This window comes from Hyaloscypha bicolor (genome assembly GCF_002865645.1).
Source record: "Hyaloscypha bicolor E unplaced genomic scaffold K444scaffold_55, whole genome shotgun sequence".
Classification (NCBI taxonomy): domain Eukaryota; kingdom Fungi; phylum Ascomycota; class Leotiomycetes; order Helotiales; family Hyaloscyphaceae; genus Hyaloscypha; species Hyaloscypha bicolor.
In genome coordinates, this window is record NW_020194557.1 from 584,216 (window position 1) to 610,650 (window position 26,435).

Genomic DNA, 26,435 nt, shown 5'->3' on the forward strand with positions numbered 1-26,435 from the left:
TAGATTAAAGCTTTTAATATAGAAAATACTTAATTACCTTAACTTAATAAATTATTAATTCTTTAATTATTAAATTATTAATTAATACTAATTATTTATAAATCAAAAAATATAATAGTCTTTAATTTATTATATATTAAAGAACTTTTTATATATATATAAAGCTATTAAAGTAGTTATTAATAGCTCTAATTCAAAGGCTTTTAAAAATAAAAGTCTAGTTTTAACTAATATTAAAATTACTTATTTAAATAATATTTTAAATATAATTTCAATATTTATTAAGGCAATAACTAAGTTATAAGCCGAAAACTATTCTATTATATATTCTATTATATCTAAAATATATAATAAATTAGAAAATTTTGAAAAGAAATTTAAAATAAGTTTTTTCTTAAATTCTTCTTATATTATTAATATTTTATACTAATATTTAATAGAATAAAGCATTTATAAATATTATAAATAAGGGTATAACTAAGCTTCGAAAATATTATTCTAAAACAGATATTTTAAATAAGAAAAATAAAGTTTTATATTTGGTTCTTATTTTTAATTCTCGAATTAAATAAGAAGAATTAACTAGTATTAGTTTATCTAGTAATATATCTTCGGATATATATAATAGATTAAAGACTAATTATAATATATAAATATTTCCTTTTATTAGCTTTTAGTATTTTAATAACTAATTTTTGAATTTAGATATAAATATAATTATAATATATCTCAAGCTAGATCTAATACTTCGGATATTAGTATAACTAATTCCGATTCCGATTCGAGTAGCTCGAATATATATATTACTAATTCGTTTTCTATTTTAGAAAACGAATTAATAACTTATTTAGAAGAAAAAAGAGAAAATAAAAAAGTAAATAAAACTTTATTTAAATTCTATTAAATATCTATTTGATATTCTCTTAATATTTTTTAATATATTAGTACTAATATATATATAAACTAAGCCCTTAGATTATTAGAAGTCTAATACTATTAGATTTCCTATATTAGCTTTAATAACTAGGAAATATTTAGGAATTCCGGTTTCCTTAATAGCTAATAAAATGTTTTTTTTTCAGGATATTCTTATTATATCTAAACTATATAATAGATTTAATAAGAGTATCTTTAAAATAAATTAGAAGAGGCTAAAAAAGAAAAGAAAAAGAGAAAGAAAAAAGAGAAAAACCAAGATTCTAAGGAAAATAATTAGTTTATTATTATTAGTATAGCTATAATTATTAATAGTTATATAATACAGTTATATAATATAGAGATAACTAGAGGTAACGGGATATAATATGAGAGGGAAACTATAATAAGACAAAAACCCATATAAAGTATACTAGAGTATAAAACGTAACTTAATAGTAAAATAATAAATTAAAAGCATAAATAGTAAAGTATAAATAGTATATAGTATATAAAAGCTTAATTAATTAAATACTTATAAAGAATTCTTCTCTAAGTCTATAGAAAAACCAGCTTTCTTATATAATTTCCGCAAGTTATATATAAAAGGCCGCGGCCTTTACTATATGACCTAAATCTTAAAACCGCCAAAATAATATAATTTTTAATAAGTATGGCCTGCTATACTATATCCGATCCCCTATTTATTTGTATTTGTCTCCTAAGTACTAAAAATAATAGAAAAATCCTATTTAGAATCCAAAATAATAAAATATTTAGGATCTTCCTTTATTAGTTAATCTAACTTCTCCTTTATATACCTAAAATAAGACTTATTACTCTTAAATAGTCTTATTTCGTACTTCCGAACTTGCTTAAAGATAATCCGAACCCGCTTAGCTATATTCTTATACTAAATCTAATATAGTTCTCTATATTAATTAGTATTTGCCTTTAACTATTACTTAATTTCTGCCTTTACTATAGGGTATTAAGGAGGCTTATTATAGTAAATCATATTATAAATTACACTAATATACTCTAAATAAATAGCTTCTTTAAATTTCGTATTATTTATAGTATTCTTGAATTAATCTTTAATAAGAGAAGAAAGCTCTAGATAAGAGGTTTTAATAATCTTATAAGAGACTCTATTTTCGTATATTCTATTCTTAATAATAATTAGACTTATAGGAACTATAGTAAAAGGCCTATTAAATAGTAAATTATTATTAAGCTATTCTTTAACTTATATATTATTTAAGAATTAATACTTTCCTATAATTTCAGACTTATAGATTACCTAGCTAAAGGTATTTATTTATCTAGTTAAATAGACTATATTTGAAGTCTTTTCTCTTATTACCTTTAGTAAATACTTGCTTATTTCCTTAGCTACTTCTGGCTTAAATTTATTAGAAATAGAAAAGTAATTAATATCTTTAAAGAACTTCTTACTAAAGATAGCGGCCTTCTTATAATCCGTAAGGAAAATATAGCTAATATTCTAATACTTTTTACTAAGGTAGAATTTGCTATTTAAAGCTTTAGTAATAGCTAGATCTTTAGTATTACCTTTATACTAATTATAATTAATATTTCTAGAAGTAAAGTATTAGGCTAGCTAAGGATAAGTAATTAGGTAAATAAAATACTTACTTAATACCTTATAAAATCCGAATTATATTAATAGATCTATTATTAAAAGTTAAGAGGCTAAGATAAAGTAGCTATTACTAAGATTTTTATATATTAATATATTATTTTTTCGGAAATAAAACTATAGTATCTTTATCTTTTCTATTAAGAGCTCTCAAATACTAAGCTTCTTAATTTACTTTAGGTAATTCTTTTTATAAATATAGCTATTAGTATCTAGATTAGTAGTACTAGACTCAGGAATAGGAACTATAGTATTAAATTAGAGCTATAAATTAGGGTAAAATTAATTGGAAATATAGTACTTGTATTTATATTTCTTAATTTCCTAGTTCTTAAAAAAGAAATCTTATATCTCCTTATTTACTCAAGTAACGGAAATATACTTCTTATCTTTAGTAACTTTATAGATCTTAGTAATTATTTTTAGAATATCCTTGATTTCTTATATATTAATAGAGAAAATATTAGTAAGTTACTAAGTATATATTATATAGGGAGCTTTAAGGAATTTATTATTAACCCTATAGTATTCTTACTTAAAGATAGGCCTTATAATACTACTATATACCTCCTTAAAGATATACTTATCTTACTAAGTAAGTATTAATTTCTATTTAGCTAATATTTTATAGGTATACTAAATGCCTTTATTAAGTTCTCCGGACTTAATATTCCTGGTTTTTTACTTCTTGGTTCTAGATATAGTTAAGGAAGTTTTTTTAGATAATTTTTTTCCTTTAATATAGAGAATTTCTTTTTGCTTTCTACTATTTTACTAACTTTATATTTAGTCTAGTATTTAGATTTCTGCTATTTATTAGAAGTCTTAGGCTTAGCTTACTTTTTATTCTTACTAGGTTCTTCTTATCTAGTTATACTAGTTCTACTAGCTTTACTAGTAGTTTTCTTACTAGACTCTGCCAAATTAGCTCTATTTTTCTTAGCTAGATCCGGTTAAGTTAAGGCTAAAATTATAATAGGGGCCTATTTTTTAGGCTTATCTCGGAAAGTAAGAAAAGGCTTATTATTATAAATTTCCTTAATTAGGATTCCGGAAGTATTAAAGATATATTATCTAGCCTTGAGATTATTAGCTAATAGTAGCTTAAACTCTAATTCTTTATATTCCGAAATAGCTTTAGTATATTTAAGTATTTTAGTAATATCTAATTTAGTAAATATACTAGTATTCTAATATTTCTTATTCTTAATATACTCTAAAGTAGCTTTATTAATTAACTAAATAACTTTATATACTAAAGCTTTTGTTTTAAAGAGAAAATATAACTTCTTATAAATATTTTTACTAAGATTATTATAGATATTATTAATATATTAGCTAAAAGCTTTATTATATAATATAATTCTATTCTGACTCTTAATATTAAGACTATTTACTATAGTCTTAATCTTATTAAGCTTCTTTTATTTGCCTTTAGGAATGCCTTTAATAATATTCTCGAATTCCCCTATTATTAGCTTAGTAGTTCTTTAGCTCCTCCTTAGTTAATTCTAGTTTAGTTCTATCTCGTACTAATAAAGGTTTTCTATTTTAAGAGAGCCGTTATTATATATATATTATTTAGCTAGCTGTATCTAGGAGATATTTTGATATTTAAACTTTTAGTAATTATAGCTATCTTGTTGTTAGTATTAGCGTGTTAGGCCTTCTATAGATCTACCCAAGCTTCTTTAATTACTCTGAACTTTAATACTATTAATCTATAGGCTTTTATAATAATACTATGGCTTATAAGAAACTAGCTATTATACTTTACTAACTTAAGGAATCTGTTTTTGGTTTTTTGGCTATTTTATTATTCTTAATAGGTTATAAAAATATTATTAGTATAATAATTATAGGTTATAGAATTAAAGGTTCTCGAGATTATAAGAATTTCTTTTAAGTATATTTCAAAATAAAGAGCCAAATTAGAATAGTCTTAAATTATATAAATATATTATATATATTTGAGTTTTCCTTTTTTCCTAGTAAGAAAATAAAGCTGAAATAATAATATATATAATAGGGAAAATAGATATAATAATTAGATATATTTAAGGTAATATAATTATAAAAGGTAAAATATAAAATTAGGCTTTTATTATAGAAAAGAATATAAATATATATATCTAAGGAAATATAATTAAGGAAATAATTAAGGCAGAATTAAGGCAAGTTAAACTAAATAGTAATAATAGGGAAATAAGAAAGTAATATAATAGAAATATAAATATAGTAATAATATCTAAAGTATTAGAATATAAAAGGAAATAATAAAAAATTTATAATATAAATATATCCTAATTCTTTATTTATTTAGAGATATTTCTATTAACTTAAAAAATAATATAAAAGAAGGGAAATAAGATAAGGAATATATAAAAGATAAAATATATAAGTATACTAAAGATATTAGAGAAAATATAAAATAAGTATTAATAGAAAAGAAATTAGAATAATAAAATTAAGAAATAACTCAGAATAAAATATTACTTTTTTTTTCCTAATTCTAAATATAGTTACTATTTATTACTATAATTCGGAATTAAAAGTTTATAAAATAATCTCTTAACTTCCTATTTATTTTTATACTAAAAGAAATCCTTTATATTTAATTTCCAAGATCTAGTAATAGAATTTCATATATTAAAAATACTATCTAGTAATAGTAATTAGATAATAATAAGAAATAAATAATAATAAAGCTTATTCGATTTCTAGAATAATAATCTAATAATAATATTCTCTAAAAGTTATAAATATTAGTTAGAAAGAAAAAATAAAAGATATATAAAGAATTAAATATAATAAACTTTACTTTAGGTTAAGAAAAGCTCTTATTATTAGATACTTTCTCCTAATTCTTTATAAAGAAGATATATTTTGCTTTTTCTAATTCTAGTAATTCTAGAATATATATAATAATACTAGTAGCTTTCTCGATTTTTTAAATATTATTTTACTTATAGTATTTTATAACTATTTTCTTTTCTAGTTCTATATTTATTTTGAAATATTTATTTATAAATATATATTTATTATTAACTTTATTTTTAGGGAAATACCAGAATTTATTTCTTTTAATAAACTACTTAAATTAATTCCCGGTATATATTCTTTAAAATATAATATTATTAAGTTCTTCTAATATATAGTATTTTTTTAGTTAATTTATATATCTTATTTTATATAGACTAAGCTAGTAATATAATAGCTTTATATTTCTTAACTTATCTTAACTTATCTTAATTTATTAATTTAATATTATATATAAGAACTAGATTCTTTTTAGAAATAGGCTTTAAATAAATCTAGTAAGTAATATTAAATTATTTCTTTCTTTCTTAGTATCTTCTATTTTTCTTTATTCTGGCTTTTTTAATATTTTTATCTCTTATTTATATTTATTTTATATATATTTCTAGAAGTATTTCTCTATTATAGACTTTGTTTTATTTAAGTATTTTCTAGATTAGAAAATATATTTCTATAAGTAGTATTACTTCCCTACTATAAACTATATAAAAGAGAGTAAATCTAGTTAGTTTATATATAGTAACTTAGTTAGTAAATAGAATATATAATAATAAATCTATCTAAGGCTTCTTTCTATCTATTATAAATACTATAAATACTTAAATAATTAGTTAATATCTTCTTTTAATTATACTATTTTCTTTAGAATTATAGGCTAAAATAATAATTCTATTAATTTTTAGCTTATTAAGTTCCCAAATTATTATTTCTTTAAATTCTAATTTACTATTTACCTTAAGTTATCTAAATAAACTATACCTATAAATAATTTCTTCCTAAATAAACTTAGTAACTTTCTTACTAGTTAGGTTTTTTAAAGATCTAGCTTTAATCTATTCTAAAAAGTTATCTTTAATAATAACTAATAAGTTATATTCTTTATAGTCTAGTAATTTAATTATATTAATTCCAAGATAATAGAAAAGAGATATAGCTTTTATTAGATATAGAGCTTTTTCTTATTTTCTTTTATTCTTATACTAATAAATTTTATAAGTATTAATATACTTTTATATATAGTTATAGTAACTTTCCTAGTAATAGTAGCTAGTTACTAAGTAAAAAGTACTTTTTTTTCCGGTATATCTAATCTTATTATATAGCTCTTTAATAATAATTTTCTTTTATTCTTAATTATTAATAATAAATTAAGATAAATATATTTTAGATATAACTTTCTATAGTAATTAATTTCTTATACTATAACTCAAAGCTTCCTTATTTAATTTTTAAAACTTGGCCCTAGATATTTCTTCTAGTCTAGAGAATATTATAAGATATTATATAATATTCTAGTATTATTCGGAATAGCTATTATCTAAGGAATCTAGTAAAATAGTTAGGTTATTAAGTAAAGTATAGGAGTTAGTATTATTATTTACTATTTTACTAGTAATTATATATAAAAGGCTATAGCTTTTACTATATAACTTTCGAATTTTATTATTTTTTAATATTACTAATTTACTTCTAGATATAATAAGGCTTTAATTATTAATCTCTAGTAATTAGATACTATTATTTAAATATCTAGTAAAGGTTTTAGGAGTCGGATTTCTTAAAATAATATTATATAACTAAACCGGAACTACTTTCTTTATCTGAATTTTCTGCCTAATAAGTACTATTCTAATAATATTAAGTTCTATTACTAATTATTTATTAATATTCTTATTATCTTTAGTATTATTTTCTTATTATAGGTATTTCGATAATTTATTAATAATAATATACTTGGTTTCTTTAATATATTTAACTTTAAAATTAAATAATTAAATTCATACTAGCTAATAAGTAATTAGAGCCCTAGAAAGATCTATAGCCGCTTTACTTAGCTATATAACGAGTATATTAGTATCTAGTTCAAGGATAAAGTAAACTCTATATAGCCAGAATTATATTTTCTATAAATATTTTACTAGCTTTTAGTATTTTTTCTTAGTAATATTATATTTCTATTTAGTATTATTTTAGATTCTAGACTTATACTATATGATTTTCTTTTTCCTTTTATTATTATATTAACTAAGAATTCTGCTCTATTTATCTAGGCTAGTATTTATTACTAATATAATTATTTCCTAATCTTCTAATAAATTATAGTATAACTTATAGAATATTAGAATAGTAATAAGCTTTTCCTAAAGAATTTATATAGCTTGCTTTTATTTATTATCCTAGTTCTATATTATATTCTTTCTTATTAAATAATAAATAGGTTTAGTAATAATTATAAAGCTTTTAATTTAAATATAATAATAAATAATAATTTTAATAAATACCTTATTTTTAGTTATACTATTATAATATTCTTATTTTAAGATCTTAGTAATTCCTAAGCTTAAAGGGCTTCTTCTAAATACTCTATAAATAAAGCTAATAATAACTATACTATTATAATAGAATTATAATTTTTCTCTAATACTAGCTCTAGTTTATTTAACTTTATCTAGAATTATATCTAGATTTTAAAAATATTTAAATATAAAATACCGAATTCCAGGTAAAATAAGCTACTTATTATAGTTTATATAAGGTCTCTTGACTTTAATATTATTAATAAATAATATAGCGATTTTAGGAAATAGATTCTCTAGAATAGTTATAATAACTTATATAAATTATATAATAGAATTAGTAGCTTCCTAAAATAATATAGTTATTCTTAATAGCCTTAGAAATATTATAAATATAGTTAAATCTCTATTATAAGTATCTAGTATAAGTTAATTATATCCGGAAAAGAAATTAATTAGAGAAATATAAATATATCTAGTAAATTTCTTTAAGATCTTATTAGTAAATAAGAATAAGTTAGTATTTCGTAAAATTACTAAATTTATTTTTATAGTAGTATTAATTAGTCTATAAGTTCTAGTAACCTTTTTTATAACTAAGAACTATAGATTTTAGTAAGGTTTATTATATTTCTTAAGAACTTTATAATTTAGGTATTCTAATAGTATTTTTATTATTACTAGTACTAAAGCTTTAGAATATAGGAAATTCTTCTCTTATTAAGTTTTATATTTAATAGTTTTAATTAAAATAGGTAAGCTAATATTCTTATAGACTTTTCTTACTTCTTTTTAATTAAATATAATTATATTTTCTTAATTAATTATTAATTCTTGAAATATAGCTAGTTCCTTTTCCTAGAACTAGTTACTAATATCTAATTATTTAAGATATTCTGAAATAGTTATATATCTCTTAAAATAGCTAATATTCTTAGTAAAAAATAGTTCTTATATTTCCTAATATATTTTTATAGGTATTCTCTAGCTTTAGATCTCTTAAACTAGTTCGGATATTTACTAGGGCCTTTTCTAGTTCTATTATTAGTATTTACTAGTTAAATCTTCTTATTCTTTATTTTATATATTTCTATAATTAGAAATAGACTATAATTATTATTCTTTTCTTTAAAAGCTATAGTTATTTTCTCTAGTACTCTTTTTATCTAATCTCCGGAATTTATAACTTTCCTATTTAGCTTCTTTCTAGTTAGGTATAAAGAATGCTTTTTTATTTAGTATTTTAATATACCTTTTTTAAGCTCCTATATATTCCAGAATTCTTTCTAGTCTTAAGTTTAATATTTCTTAGCTTTAGGAATATATTTCTTTATTATTAAGAGATACTATTTTACTTTTTCTTTAGAAATATTTTTATTTAATATTCTTTTTATTTCTTTTTCTATTAATTCCGGAATTACTCTTAATAATATTCTAATTAGAGCCTTTTCTATTTTAGTTTCTCTAAAAATATTATTAATTTCCTAAACTTCTAAACCCAAAATAAAAGAATTTATAAGAAATTCTAGTATTTTCCTATTTCCTCTAATATTACTACTAGTTATAATATTAGGCTCTATTTTTTCTTTTTACTTTTAGTTTCCTATTCTATATTATTTAATTTCTTAATTCTAAAAGCTTAGTATTCTTGAATTATTACTTTCTTCTATTTTCTAGTATTTTTTAAAAATAAAATAATTATAATAATATAGATATTCTAGTTATTTTTAGGATTAGTAAATCTTTTATTTTATAAACTATTACTTTTATATATAATATTTATTTTTATTTTTACTAAAAATAGTTAATTAAATAGGATCTTTAGAGCTTTTTTAACTAGAAAGAATATATTTTTATATTTTACTTTATTTATAACCTTAGTTCTAAGCTTTACTATTTCTATAAATTTAAATTCTGCCCTAGTAATAATAGATATTTAATAATTTATAGTATTATATATTACTTTACTAATATTTCTAGAGATCTTTTCGGGAAAAATATTAATTTTAGCTTTAGTATTAATTATTTCTTTATATTTAATACTTTTTTAAGGTTCTTGAAATATAAACTAAAGATATAAAGCTTATATAATATATTTATAAGCTAGTAATATCCGAATATTAATACTATTACCTTTAAATTAAATAATTCTATTAGTATTAGGTATCTAAACTAGTATTTCTAATTCCTTAAATATTCTATTTATTATATAAACTATAGCTACTAGTTTTATAGATTTCCTAATATATCTAACTATACTTAATATAATAGTATTTCCTATTTATAAGATAATAAGATAAGAAGTATTATTTTTAATCTATTAGTTCTAAAATATAATAGCTAGATCTGGCGTTTTTAAAGTATTAATAAGTATTTTTGTTTTCTTCTAAGTTTTTAGAAATAGAATAGTTATTTTCTTTAGTAATCTTATTAGAATATTATTAATTTCAGGAATTCTATACTTATTATAGTTAAGAGTATATTAGGTTCCTAATTTATTTTATTTATTTCCGGAAGTATTAATATTTATATTCTTAGCTAGGCTATTTCCTTATCTATTACTTTTTAAAGTAATATTCTTCTAGCCTTTTATATAAGGTAGCTTCTCTTTTATTCTAGCTTATTTTTAGAAAACCTTTTTAGCTATTTCTATTTCTTTTTTCTTTTTTCTTAATAAGAAACCTGTTATAGTATTAATAGAAATATTATTTATAGCTAAATCTTAATACTATTTATTAATTCTAGAACCTAAAGTATTAGTAATTCTAATATAATTTCCTCTAAGGTAAAGCGGCTATTTAGATTTCCTAGATATAACTTGCTTATTTCTATATATAAATCCTGGTTAGCTAGTTCTCTTTTCTTTTTCTTGTCTAGTAAACTAGGTATTTTTTATTAATCTCTAGATATTTTTAGGTTAAGTATTTAAGTTATAGTTAAATTTTCCTTCTCGGACTTAGGAAATGATTTAATTAAACTACTAGTACTTACTAATAAGGAAAAAGGAAATACTTTCTTATTTAGGCTTAAATAGCCTTTTATATTATTTTTTATTAAATTAGTAAGTATATTTATAGTTTATAAGTTCTTTTATTAATAAGTAATAGAACTAAGAAATATGAATATATTTTAGGTTAATATTATTATTCTTGTTTTTACTATAGTACCTATAGTAAATTTGTTCTTTTAGTTCTAAGTTTATATTATAGGCTATATTAACTTAAATAATATTTTCTAATTATACTTAAAACTAACTTTCTCTAGAATATAATTATCTAAATTCTTTACTTATTCTAGCTTAATTACTATAGCTACTATAGTATTCTTTATAACCTTTATTATAACTTCTAGTATATTTTCCCTAAAGACTCGAATTATACTTACTAGGCTATTAATACTATTATACTTACTATAGTTAGCTAGACTATATAAGCAGGCTATAGATATTCTCCCGAATTATAATAATAGCTATATTAAGTTATTTCTATAGGTTCTTTTAAGTTATAATAATAATAAATAGTTTTTTTAGATTTCTTACTAGCTAGTTAATATTATTTCTCTTAAATTTACTACTTTTAATAAGTTTTATATAATTAGCTATAGGCTAGGTTCTTTTCTTACTTATATCTATAATAGCTTTAGGAAATATAATAAGAGAAACTAGTAAGAAATAATTATTTTCTGGTTTAGGAACTATATTATAGATTACTATATTCAAGTATTCTTATCTAAGTCTAAATATATCTGGGTTATTAGTAATATTAAAATAATATTTCTTCTTTTTATATTAATAGAATATTATTACTTTCTTATATATCTTATTATATTTATAAGTAGAAATATCTATAGGCTTAAAGTTTATATTCTTAAGAATATAATCTTTTACTAGAATAAATAATTCTTTTATAAATTCTCGGTACTAAATAATTTTATTTCTTTCTTTTCTTTTTAGTAATTTCTTTAATATTTTATTAAATATATTAATATAAGACTTAAATAAGATTTCTTTATTCTAGGCTTATATAATAATCTAATTAAGAAAGTTATGGCTAATTTTAAGTATTTCCTAGTTATATTCTCGGAATTTCTTTAGTAAGGCCTTAAAAAACTTAGTTTCCTAGTAATTTCCTAAATTATTAATATAGTATTCCGATATAGCCTTAATCTAATTCTTATAAATAGGAGAGATATAATAGATAATTCTCTCTTTTTTAGTATTATTAGAAATATAGTAGTTCTTATATATATTTATATATTATTTTAAAAATATAAAAATATTACTTTCCTAAAACTATAGTACTTTAGGAGCTCCCGCAAGTAATAGGTTTAAACCTAGTACTAGTATATACTTATTTTTAGTTATATTAATCTTAATAATTTCTTTTATAATTAATTATAGAGTTTTCGTATTTAAGACTTCTACTAATAAGATTCCTAAAGAACTAACTTCTTATTTAAATATATTTTTTAGTTTAGGAACCGGAATTAGGGAGAAACTAATTAATAATAATAAATATAGTTAAGGTTTGAGTTTTAGTATTAGTAGTAATAAGATAATAGCTTTTCTAGTCTTATTTCTATTACTTATACTTTCTTTTCTATTTCTTTAGCTTAATACCTATAGTATTTTCTCTTAATTTTACTAAATTAGGTATACTTATTAATACTATTAAAAGTAATAATAAAAATAATAAATATAATTTTACTAATTTTTATAACTTTTCTAAATTTTCTTTTCTTTCTTTATTTAGTATTTATTTCTTTTTCTAGAAGTTTCTCTAGTTTATTTATATAATTTCTTATTTCTAATTTCTTTTTAATTCTTATTTCTAATTCCAGTTTACTATTTTACTTAAATTTAAGGGTATTTCCTCTTTTAGGTATCTTTTTTGGATTTAGGAATAAGCTTTACTACTAAGATTAAAGCTATTTTGATTCCGGCTTTTATTATAACTAAAAATAATATATAAATTAATAATATAACTTTATTTCCGAGTACTAAAATCTAATTCTAACTAAGGTCTAACTTATACTATCTTAATATAATATTTCTTATTCTATTTTCTTTACTTCTTTTCTTTTTATAATTAGCCTCTATTTCTACTATTTCTATATACTATACTAGTAATTATATCTTGCGGCTAACCCGTATTCAAGTTACTAGATATATTGGAAATTAATATAAGATACTAAAATTAATATTTATATATCCTTAATATTTTAGCCTTAGGCTTAAGATATTATAATAGCCCTTTTCTCCCCTAACTTACTAAGCTAATAATTCGCCTTATAAATACTTTTCAGAACTTTATAAAAGTATTACCTTAATTATAAAGTTTCTATCCTTCCTATATTACTTATTATAAAATATATAAGAGGGAAACTATAATAAAACAAAAACCCATATAAAGTATACTAGAGTACAAAACGTAACTTAATAGTAAAATAATAAATTAAAAGTATAAATAGTAAAGTATAAATAGTATATAGTATATAAAAGCTTAATTAATTAAATACTTATAAAGGATTCTTTTTTAAGTCTATAGAAAAACTAGCTTTCTTATATGATTTCCGCAAGTTATATATAAAAGGCCGCGGCCTTTACTATATAATCTAAACTTTAAAACCGCCAAAATAATGCGATTTTCGATAAGTATGGCCTGCTATACTATAATAGGTAATAGGTAATAATTATATAACCTCGTATTATATAGGTAATTTAACTAGTAAACTAGTTTCCTTTAGGCTTAGTAGATTTAGAGATTGCATATTAATACTATAATACTATAATTCTTACTTCTAAATAATAATAACTTTACTAACTTATATAACTAGTATTTTTATACCTATATAATAATATTATATATTACTAGTAAACTAATAATTATTATAGAAAATTAATATTTAAGTAGCCTTATATAAGTTCTAGCTTAGCTTATATAAGGCTATTTAATAAATACCTTAGTTCTTTTTTTAAATTTAAATATATATTAATTTATAATAATCCTATAACTTTTATATAATTATTTATAGTTATTTATATTATTTATAAATAATTATTCTATTTTATTTAAGTTATTTATAAATATTTATAAATAACTTAAATAACTTAAATAATTCTTTAATATACTATTATTAATAAAAAAAATATGAAATATAAAAAGTTTATAATTTTAATTATATATAATCTTATATATTTATATAAAACGCGAAAATTTCTATATAAGCTTATATAAAAATATTAAAAATCGGAAATTAGGGAATTAATTATTATAAGATATATAATAATTCTAATTAATATAATTTATATTAGTTAGTATTTTAGTAGACTTTTTTTATTTTATTACTTTTAAATTAAATTAACTATAATTAGTTTTATTTGCTTTTTAGTATTTTATAGCCTTAGTTATATATATAGTTTCTATAAATAAATTAAGTACTTTTATAAAGGACTCTTTTTATAATAATAAAAGTATATAAAAATATATATTATAAACTAAAAGAATTATTTCTATAAGCCTAATATAAAGGAAATAAAAAAGATAAATAAGAAAAGAAAAAGGGCTCTTAAATTCTTATTTAAATATATATAAGATTATTATTTATTTTAGTATTAAATCTTAATTAGAATAAATAAAGGAACTCGGTAAAATATATACTAGTTTTACTAAATATTATAATTAATATATTTTATATAATAAGCTAGTTATAATATTATTAATTAAATAATTAATTATTTTATATATAAAAAGAATAAGTTAAAAAAAAAAGATTTATATTAAATATAGATTATATTATTTCTAGCTATTATAATTACTAGTTAATAATACTAAGTATCTAGTATAGACTTACTAAATTCGGCCCTTATTTTGGACTAATTAATACTTGTATTATAAGAGTATTTTGGATAGAATAGTCTAAAAACGCATCTTATAATAAAAAATTTATAATTCGAATAATTTTTACGGGTTTCTAATTTAGTATATTAAGCTTAATTAATATTATAGATTTTTAAGAATCTAAGTCAGGAATCTAAAACAGCTCTAGTAGAAATCCTATAAGAGAATAGAAACGGATTCTATAAGAAGAGAACTATAATAAGACAAAAACCCATATAAAGTATACTAGTATATAAAACGTAATATAATAATAAAAATAATAAAGCATAATATATATAAATTAAATATAAATAGTATAAATAGTATAGGAAAGCTTACTTAATTAATATAGTTAATAGTATTAATATCTATCTATCTAAACTGCGGGAAAGTTTAGCTCTCTTATATAAATTCTCAAAGTCACATGATTCCGGCCCCGGCCGTCGTTATATAATCAGAACTAAAATCTACTAAAATACGCGATTTTTGTAGTATATGGCCTGCCGTATTATAATTCCCGGGCAAAATTCGGTAAGGAAACTATAGCCGGGGCATATAGGAGGCCAAAATGGGTTCTATATTATAATTTGCAGGCTGGCTTAGGAGTGTACTTAGGATCCTTAGAATACTTAGGCTCTACTCAGGCTTTGCTTAGGCTTTGCTTAGGCTTTGCTTAGGCTTAGCTCAGGCTCTTAACCTTAGCTCAGGTACGCTTACCCTTAGCTCAGGTTAAAGTAGTAGCTGCTCAAGTCCGGATACTAAAACGGAACCGGCGAGTGTGGGATTAGAGTCCGGCTTTTGGTGGAAGTTACGAGTAGCAAATTATAAGAAAACAGGCGCTAAAATCTTAGTACCGGGCCTTTCCTTGTACTTCAGACTGCAAGTATAGAACGAGAATCTATCTCTTATTATATTGACCGTAGCTCTATAGAAAACGGACACTGTTACGTGAACTGGTTTATACGGGAATACCAAAATCTGTCTGTGAGATATGCTCTTCCTATTTTCTTTTAATCTACTCTCTTCTTATAATAGCCCGCCTATACTATTACTATAAGTACTAGACCCGCCTTATTTCTTTAAAATCCCTTATCTTTTTAAAATCGAACTCCCTATATATATACTGCCAAGAGAGGAGCCAGATCCCGTAGTTGGCTCGTACGGAAGACCGCTACTCGACGTATAAGTATATCCGGCCCGTTTGCGACTTTCCCCTGGATCGAAATTCGAATCGAATCCTCTCTTGTACCACGTACTACGCCCGTTTGCAAGTAGTATACCGTAAGCGGAAAGGAGAGCCGGTTTTGCAAGAGAAACGAGCCCGGTAGTTTGTACGAGCTTAACGGGTAGTAGAGAAGGCGTTATAATCGCGGATATAAGAAGAGGAGAGGAGAAAGCGGTGGCTAGAGATACAAGAGCGGTGGGTAAAGGGGGAGTGCGGGACTCTAATACGAGGGGAGATAAAGAGCTTTTAAAAAGGAGAGAAGTATTACGAGGGCCCGTATTAGTAGTGGGTAGGCTATACGAACCCGCGGGAGGGTATATGGTAGGAGGGTTTATAAGGGGGGGAGGAGGATACGGACGAGGAAGAGAGCTTTACGGGCTTATAAGATAGCCGGGAGGTTTTTACGAGTAAGAGTAATCCGTAAAGAGAGGTAGAGAGCTTTGCGGGTAGGAGTAAGGCTTGGGAGGGCTTGCGAGAGGGGAGGGAGAGCTCTGCGAGTGAGAGTGAGGCTTGGGAGGGTCCGCAGGAGGAAAGGGAGGGCTTTGCGGATAGGAGTAAGGCTTGGGAGGGTTTATAAGGGGGAAAAGAGAGCTAGGAGAGCTTTATGGGTAAGAGTGAGGCTTGGAAGGGCCTGCAAGAGGGAGGGAGCTCTATAGGTGCAAGTAAGGCTTGGAAGGGTTCGTAAGAGAGCCTGCAAGAATAATATTACTTCTCTTATAATTAAAAAAAGCCTCTTATAGACTTTAGCTAGTTCTTTACTTATAATATATACTAGAAATAAAATAAGAAAGCAAATTAGGTCCGGTATATAAAATAAAAAGCTAAATATTTAAATAAAAGCTTTTAAATATAAATAATATAAATAATATAAATAATATAAATAATATAAATAATATAAATAATATAAATAATATAAATAATATAAATAATATAAATAATATAATATAAATAATATAAATAATATAAATAATATAAATAATATAAATAATATAAATAATATAAATAATATAAATAATATAAATAATATAAATAATATAAGTAATATAAATAATATAAATATTTTTAATATTTTTTAAAAATTATTAAATAACTAATAATTAATATAAGTATTTTTATTTATAATATTATAATTTATAAAATAAGCTTTAAATAACTTTAATTTTAATTAATTAATTAATTTAAATTATATTATTTAATATATATATAAATTAAAAAGATTTATATATTAAATAATAATTTTAACTTTTTATATAAGAAAATTAATATTTTATTTTTTTATAATTTTATATTTATATATTAATTAAAATAAATTTATAAATAATAAATTAATATTTTTTATTTTAATAATAATTAAATTTCTTTTTTTAAATATAAAAGAATTATTTTAATATCTTTAATAATTAAATTTCTTTAGCTTTTATTTAAAGTACTTATATTATTGAAATTTAATAATTAAGAATATTAAAACTTAAACTCTTTTAATAAATTATAAAAAAATAAAATTTAAATTTAAATTTAGATTTATTATAATTTTTATTTTATTAAATATTTTAATAATAATTAAAAAGAAATATAATTAAATTTAAAATTTAAAGGAAATTATATATAAAATATAAATTAAAAGAATAGTTTTAGCTTATTTATAAATAATTTTATATATCTATAACCTATTTTCTTTATTATATAATTTATTAAAAGTTTATAAAAAGTTTATTACTAAAAAAAGTATTATTTAAAGCTATTTGGGATAAGTTTAGAGTAAAATTATTACTAGTTCTAGAGCTTATATAAATGTAAGGCATGTAATAGTAGGGTAATATACAAGTAGTTAAGGTAAGTAAGCTACGGAGTAACGCTTGTAAGTATAACTAATTCCAAGAATTAATTCCAATAAGAGACTAATTAATACCCCTTCTAAAGCTAGGAGCGTCTCCCTATATATTCCCTAGTACTTAGCCAGGTATACGAAGCCCTTTACTTAATTAGGAAATCCTATACGATCTATATGATTCCGATTATAAGCTATACCTAAAATAGGAAACTAGATCTATAATATCTGATACCTGTCTATATACTATTATATATATCTATTATATTAACCCCCCTTCTGGGCCCTTATTCCCAAGAGGCCTGGGAAAACTGCAAATAGCTTACAAATATCTCCCTGAAACTTTCCTGGCTACTGGCTTTCCCTAAAGACTCTCTATAATTATCCTATTATTATACCAGGTAATAGAGTTAAGGATATAGTTTACTAACCCTTTCTAGCTAGTTCGCAAATCGCCTCTGGCGATTTCCCCTTATAAAGGTAGTATAAATATAGTATATACTATCGGATATAAAGCTTATCCGATCTCCTAATTAGTTTATAAATCCCAACTTAGCCTCTATTTGCAAATAAATTATTGCTCTATAGGCCCAAGAGCTTGGAAAAGTTAATCCGATCTTCTAATTCGTTTATAAATCCCTTTTTTGGAATTTTCTGGATATTCCTAATATAGAGCTAGTTCCGAATTCGTAATTACTATTCGGAGAGAGGGTATTATAAAAAGGCCTCCCTTTTCCTACTAACTAACCTTCCTTTTCCTTAACTATAATATTATACCCAGCTCCTCCTCGTCCCTTGCCTTCCTTCTTTAAACCTTCTTTAAGCTCCTTTAAGCTCCTTTAAGCCTTATTTAAGTTTTATTCAAGTCCCTTTCTAATTCCCTTTTCTACTTCTTTATCTATTAAGATAAATACTTCTCTTGGTACTTATTAGCCTATTACTATCCATTTGGCTAATACTCCTATATCCTTGATTTGCCTTTACTATTTTTAATATTCCAAGAATATTACTAAGTTTCCCGACCTTACTTATATTAAGAGTAATAATTACTCGGTATATAATTACTACCGTTCCAAAAATAAGAAGTATAATCCTATAAGTTATAAATTCCTTCTTTTATTTCTTATTCTAATACTATCTAAGGTTCCTTAAGTATATATAGTATAATTAAACTGCCTTCTTTAAGCTATTAATATATATAAGTATCTTTTCTATTCTTTGCTCGAAAAAGAGAAGGCTATTACTATTCTTTTTCTATACTAAACTATATATACTTTTTGTATTAAAGCTATTATTTAAGGCTAATAGATTCCCCTAATAATTCAAGAAATAGATTAAGTAATTCTTACTAGCTTAGTATAAGTATAAAGTACTTTTAATAGTATAATTAATATTCTTCGGTATTAAATAAGCTTACTTTTTCTTCGTTTCTTACTAATAGCTAATAGCTTTATAGGCCAATTTACTACCTGTTTCTTAAGAGAATCCTAATAAGAATAATAATAAGGATAGTAGAAAGTAGTTATAAGGGTAGGGTATTTATAAAATATAGAAATTAGAGTTTTTAATAATTTTTATATAGTTTTTCCAAGAATAAATATATGGTTTTTTAATAGTTTCCTAATAAAAGCATTTATTTTTTATACCTCCGTTTAGCTAATAGTATTATAATATTACTCTTTTCCAAATATTCTTGTAATTCTTAAGTTATATTCTCCAGATTACTTAGTAGTTCCCATATATTATTTGCTAATAAATAGCTCTTCTAATAAATAAGATATTTCTTTTCTTTTCTGCCCTTTCTATAGGCTATAATAGATTCTACCTCGAATTCCTTTTTGCCCTTAATCTCGACCGGCTCTAGTTCTACTATAGTACTAGCTTATAGATACTATAGTTCCAAAAGAGAAATATAGAAAATATTATAGATTTAATATAATAGTAATAATTCCAAGTAGTATACCTGTCTATATATTTCTATAACTTCTAGAACTTTAAAGAGGCCGAGATATCTATCTACTAGCTTTATACTAGGTTATAGCTATTAAATATTCTTTATATAAAACATGACTTTATTATATATCTTAAACTTCTTATTAATATATTTCTTATTATAGTACTTTTTCTATATATTTACTATTTCTTGCTATTATTTCTCTAGTATCTCCCGTTTTACTTAAATCCTTTATACTCTTTCCTATATTACTAGTATTTCTTCTTCTAGAATATTATTCTTAATATATAGTTTAATACTGGAATAGAATCTATATAAGATATAGAATAGGGATATTTCTATTATTAAATATATAGAGTTATTATATATAAATTCTATAAGAGTAAGCTTTACTACCTAGTTATCCTACTAGTAGCTAGTATAGTATCTCAAGTATTATTCTAGAGTTTGGTTTAGATTCTCCGTTTATCTATTAGTTTACGGATAGAATACTATATTTAACTATTATTAAACCTTTAAATAGAAATATAGACTTAACCAGAACTTGCTTATAAAGACAGATTCTCTATTAGAGATTATATCCGCAGGTATACCAAAATCTTTAATAATATAATATATAAATAGCTCTACTAGCTCAGGAGCCGAGACCTCTTTAGTAGTTGGAATATATTATACCATTTTCGTATATCTATTAATAATAATAAGTATAGAATTATATACTTTACTATAAAACCTAGAAAGAAGTAGCCCTATAATAAAGTCTATAGTAATTTCTTACTATAGCTTGAAGAGAAAAGAAAACGAACTGAATATACTATATAGCAGATATCTTTTTACCTTAGTCTATTAATATATAGGATAAGTTCTAATATAGTCTTTTATATTCTTTCTTATATTTTACTAGAAGTACTTTCTCTAAAGAATCTCTAGTATCTTACTAGTACTAAAATACCTATTTATAGAATTATTATAGTTAGCTTATAGTAATTTTTTTTTAAAAGCCGGCTTATTTAGTATATAGATAGTATCCTAATATCTTAATAACCCAAATATATTAAGTTCCTAAATCTTAATAGTTCTAATAAAGGTCCTTTTTAAGAACTATTTATATTACTAGTATTATACTAATAGATTAAGCCTTTAGTACTATAATAGTAATTTAAGTAATATCTCTCTGCTTTTCTTATATACTATTTCGGACCTAGCTATCTATATAGCTAGAATCCGTAATATATACTATTTGCAACTAGCTATACTAGTAATAGGCTCAAATAATAGTATTTCCGATACTATTCTATTACTAAAATAGACTTCCTTTTCGGAATTCCTTAATATCTTACTAATTGAGAAATACCTATCTCCTTTCTTCTGGGCCTTATATTATAATATTATAGGAATAGTATAGTATCCTATTACTACTATTTATAGGGTTCTCTATTCTATATTCTATAGCTTATTATAAAATATAGGTAATAAAATATCTTTATCTATATCTGCTATAAAGTCTGGCCTCCTTAATAGCCTATTAGCGGAATTACTATATTCCGGCCGGTATTCTAAGACAAAGTCAAAGGTAACTAGCTCCTCTGCCTATCTTATCTATTAACTATTTAGTTTTCTTTTAGTTATAAAGTATTTCAAGTTATTATAATCTATCTTAATAATAATAGTATACCGGATATATACTAGATAATACTACCAAGTATAGAATACTAGAATAATAGCCAAGAGTTTAGAGTTATATATCTTATACCTGTTCTTAATTATAGTTATCTTTTTTAAATAGAAAGTAATAGAATATTACCTGGCTTCTGCCCTCTTACCAAAGAGCTAGGAAATTATACCTGTAATTACGAATCCTAAAGTATCTATTTTTATATAAATCTTTAAGGCTAGGTCAAAATAATAAAGAATTAGTACTATTATAAATATAATTTATAGCTCCCTAAAAGCCTTATCTGTCTTATCCGTTTAGCTAAACTAATATAGTAGTTTTCTGCTAGTTTTTAGTAAATTAGTTAATTCTTTTATTATTCTAGAATATCTATAAATAAACCTCTAGTAAAAGTTAGTAAAACCCAAAAATACTTGGATTTCTCGGATATTATTCTTTAGGGCTAGCTATTTCCTAATAGCTATAACCTGACTAGTCTCTATTTCTATATTATCTGGGCTAATTATAAATCCCAGGAACTCTATTTTCTCTATATTAAACTTGCATTTTACCAAGTTTATAAAGAGCTAGTATTACTATAACTACTCGAATATATATTAGACTACTATTATATACTATTCTAGGTTCTTTAAATAAATTAAAATATTATCCAGATAAACTATATAAATAATATCTATAAGGCCTACTAGTATATAGTTAATATATATCTGGAATATTATTAGAGTATTAGATAGTTCAAAGAATATAATATAGTACTTAAAATATCTATAATATATTCGGAATACCGTCTTCTACTTATTACCCTCCTGTATTTATAACTAATAGTAAGTATTCTTCAAGTCTAGCTTTATATATATCTTTACTCCGTAAAGCCTATCTATTATCTTACTAATAAGTAGTAATAGTATTCGGTTCTTAATAGTAATTCTATTTAGATTCCGGTAATTAATATATAGATATAGGCTGCCTTCTTTCTTTAGAACAAATATAATTAGAGTACTAGCTAGGCTAGTAGAATAATAGATCTATCCCTTTTCTAAGCTAGTATTAAGATATTCCCGAAGGACTTTAAGCTCTCTTTCTAATAAAGTATATATAAGACTATATAATAATTAGAATCCTGGTTCTAGATCTATATAATACTCTATTATATAGTAGTCAGGTAATATATCTATAGCCTTTATAGAAAATACTCGGAAAAGGTTCTAATACTTTCTGGGAAATATAGCTATTCCGTTTATAGTAATAATAGTAATTCTTTAGCCGTCTATTATAGGATAAGTAGTTAATAGAAAAACATATATCTTATACTTTACTGCTTTAGTAAACTTCCTGGTATTTAGAACTTTAATCTTCTATAATTAAATCTAGTATCTCTATATTGCCTTCCTAAAGGAAATTAGGGAATTAATCTAGTAGAGCTATAGGAATCCAAGTATTATATTAATATAGTTCAGATTAAAATTATATAATACAAAATATATATTAGCCTCCCTTTAGTTCCCTAGTATATCCTTAGTAATAACCCCAAGAATATAATCTCTATATAAATAAATCCTTTTTCTCTCTAGTAAAAACAAGGGAATTGCCCTTAATATTAATAGAATACCTATATCTAAGGCTAATCTCCTCTTTATATAATTAGCCTCTATATCCGAATTAACTAATATTCTAATTCTTTACCTATCTTTCCTTATCTTAATAATAACCTTAATTACTATTCTCGTTTCAGGAACCTTACTCTCTATAATATAAACGAATATAACTACTATAGAATATACCCGTTTCCCGGCTTCTTTGGTTCTAGATACTTATATATCTTATAGCCAGACTTATTATAGTTATAGTAAGTTGGTTTTCTCCGATTTAGGTAAGTAGTAGTATAGTAACCCTCTTTCTAGTAAGTAAAATAAGTTATATCCGGTCTTATAGATCCTAATACAGGTACTATATTAGACCCTGTTACTATACTTTTGCTATTCCGGTTATATAAACCTTATAACGGAAATATATTTCTCTTCTATTTCCCTTTATTATTCCCTTTCTCCTTTTTCTAATTTCCTTTCTTTTATTAATCCGTTAGCTTATTATTATATTCCCGTTAAGTAGACTAGTTCAAGTTATTCTTGACTCTTATAGCTATAGAAATAAGCTTTTCCCTTTTTCGTAAAGTATTCCCTTAGTAATTAATCTTATTCCAAATCTCCTGCCTTAAGCTACTAAATAAGTTATCCTGCTCTTATAGTAAACCCGTATATCCCAAGTCATTTAATAGGCTATCCAAGTAAGATATAAAGCTTTGGATATTCTAATCTGGCTACTATTTTATATTCTTAAACTTGGTAAGGATATTATTATTATAGTTTTTCGGATCCAAGATAGAATTCTTTATAAACTTAATAAAGATTTCCTAATCTATAGTATTAATATCTACTAATTACTTCTTATATTTCCAGATATCCCTGGCTATATCCTTAAAGTAGGAAATATAATATATAATCTTTATTATATCTATAGCCCAGATAATTCCGCTGTCTTTATACTATTTTAGCTCTACCTAGTAAAAGAAGTCCTGGGCTTCCTTAATACTCTTCTTTTTATAGGTTAGTAATTCTCGGGTTTTTAGAGCCCTATAAACCAAATATACTACCGGTAGTATAATAGGTTCTATAATAGATACCCAAATATCCTTAAGATAGTAAATCTGAGCTTCTAAATCCTCTAGATTCTCCCTCTATTATATTTCTGCTTCTAACTCAGTAATATAATAATAAGCCGCTGCTAGCTTCTCTATTATTATTATCCTGCTAGCTAGTTCTGGGGATATCTAAGTTTTACTTTCTTCTCCTAATTAGGTAGTAGCTAGAATAGCTAACTGGGCGCTTCCCTGGATATCCGACTAGGTTACTCTAGTAATAGTAGAGGTGCTTCTTCTGGTTAATACTCTAGCTATTAGTGGTTTTATTTATTAACGGCTTAATTATCTTATAATAAACTACTCTTTAAAGGTTAGATTAATTAGAATATAAGGTATATAATAGCAGGGTAATATATAAGTAGTTAAGGTAAATAAGCTATAGAGTAATACTTGTAAGTATAACTAATTCCAAGAATTAATTCTAATAAGAGACTAATTAATACCCTTTCTAAAGCTAGAAGCGTCTCCCTATATATTCCCTAGTACTTAGCCAGGTATATAAAGCCCTTTACTTAATTAGGAAATCCTATATAATCTATATAATTCTAATTATAAGCTATACCCAAAATAGGAAACTAGATCTATAATATCTAATACCTGTCTATATACTATTATATATACCTATTATAATAAAGCTACTAGTAATAATTTTAGTAAAGTAGCCCTAAACTTATCTTTTTTATATTATCTTATATTTAGGCTACCCTAAATAATTAGCTTATAGGGCTCTATAAAAAAACGAATTATATAAGAAATATTAGAATTTTCTCTTACTAGAGAATTATATATTAGAATATAATTATATTTAAATTCTTAAGACTTAGCTTAGGATAAGAAAGAAAAAGCTCAAATATCTTTTTTAATATTTAAGTAATTCTAAGATTTAAAAAACTTTTCTTATAATTTTTTAAAGCTTAGAAGAAAATCTTAAGCTAGAAATCTTATAGAATATAAAATAAAAAAAAACCTGGCCTTATATTACTTTTCTTTCTTTTCTCTTTTTATTACTATAAACTCTCTTTACTTTTATACTTCTTATAAATAGAACCGGCCTGTTTTTAATTTTATTATAAAGCAAACTAAGCTATATAAGACTTACTATTACTATTAAGTTTATATTCTCTCTCTTTTCTAGCTTAATTAACTAGTTAATAGGCCCAAAATATTACTAATTATATCTAGTAATATTCTATTTTATAAGAACTTAATCTAAATATCTTTTCTTTCTCCCGGTAATAATAATAATTAATTATAAATATCTTTATAGATAAGCTAGCCTTATAGTACTAGTAATAAATCCGTTAATTATCTATTATAGCTCTAGTTTATATTATAGAGAACTTTCTTACTAATTTACCTATTATATAGCTTCTTGCCTTTTTTTCTTATTTCTAACTAGCTCTTATATATATAATGAATTTACTTATAAGTTATTATATAGCTTATAGAGCCTTTTATTTTAGCTATATAAATAATTATTTTAAGGCCTATTATAAGAAAAGTAATATAATACTTTTTCTATATTTCTCTTATTTCTTTATAAATAATAACCTGCTTTACTAAGCCTTTTATATAAATATCTAAATATATAATTATACTTTTATTTTTATATTAATTAGCTATAAGAAAAATACCCGAATTAACTTCTTTTATAAGATCTAGTACTTTTAGATTTATAATAAGCTCTTTTATTTCTAAAACCTATTATAGCCTATTCTATATATTAAGCCTTTTTTTATATAATTCTTTTTCTATAATCTACTTTTTATAACTAATATCCGGGCTACTAATTTTCCTTACTTAAATTATATAGTTTTTTTATAACTTATAAATATATTTATAAACTATAATTCATTTATTATAGTTTATAAGACGGCTTATAAATATCTTATAAGCTAGTAAACCGATTTCCGAATCTTATTTAATTTATAAATATATTTAATTCTTAAGTTAAATATAAATTATTATTATAAAAACTTCCCTATAAATAATAATATTACTATTCTAATCCCGAATAAATATATAAATATAAGCTATTATAATCTAGTACTAATAATTTATAAGATAGGCTATAAGTATTTATAAATATATATAATTAATATTATATATATAATTAATATTATATATATAATTAATATTATATATATAATTAATATTATATATATAATAACCCGAGCTAATATTTTAAATTATAGTTATAGGACTATATTAGAACTTACTAGTAAATATAACTCAAATAATAGGCCTTTTACTAGTATTATCT

General features: G+C 22.4%; 1 protein-coding gene across 1 annotated transcript; it reads right to left on the reverse strand.

Annotated features, from left to right (window-relative positions):
- Nucleotides 1–8,343: 8,343 nt before the first annotated feature.
- K444DRAFT_525330 (uncharacterized protein) lies at nt 8,344–8,517 on the reverse strand (the record flags this gene model as incomplete). Its single annotated transcript, XM_024874438.1, has 1 exon — nt 8,344–8,517. A coding segment is annotated over one exon (174 nt), but the record flags the coding sequence as incomplete, so codon positions are not given.
- Between the last annotated feature and the right edge of the window lie 17,918 nt (nt 8,518–26,435).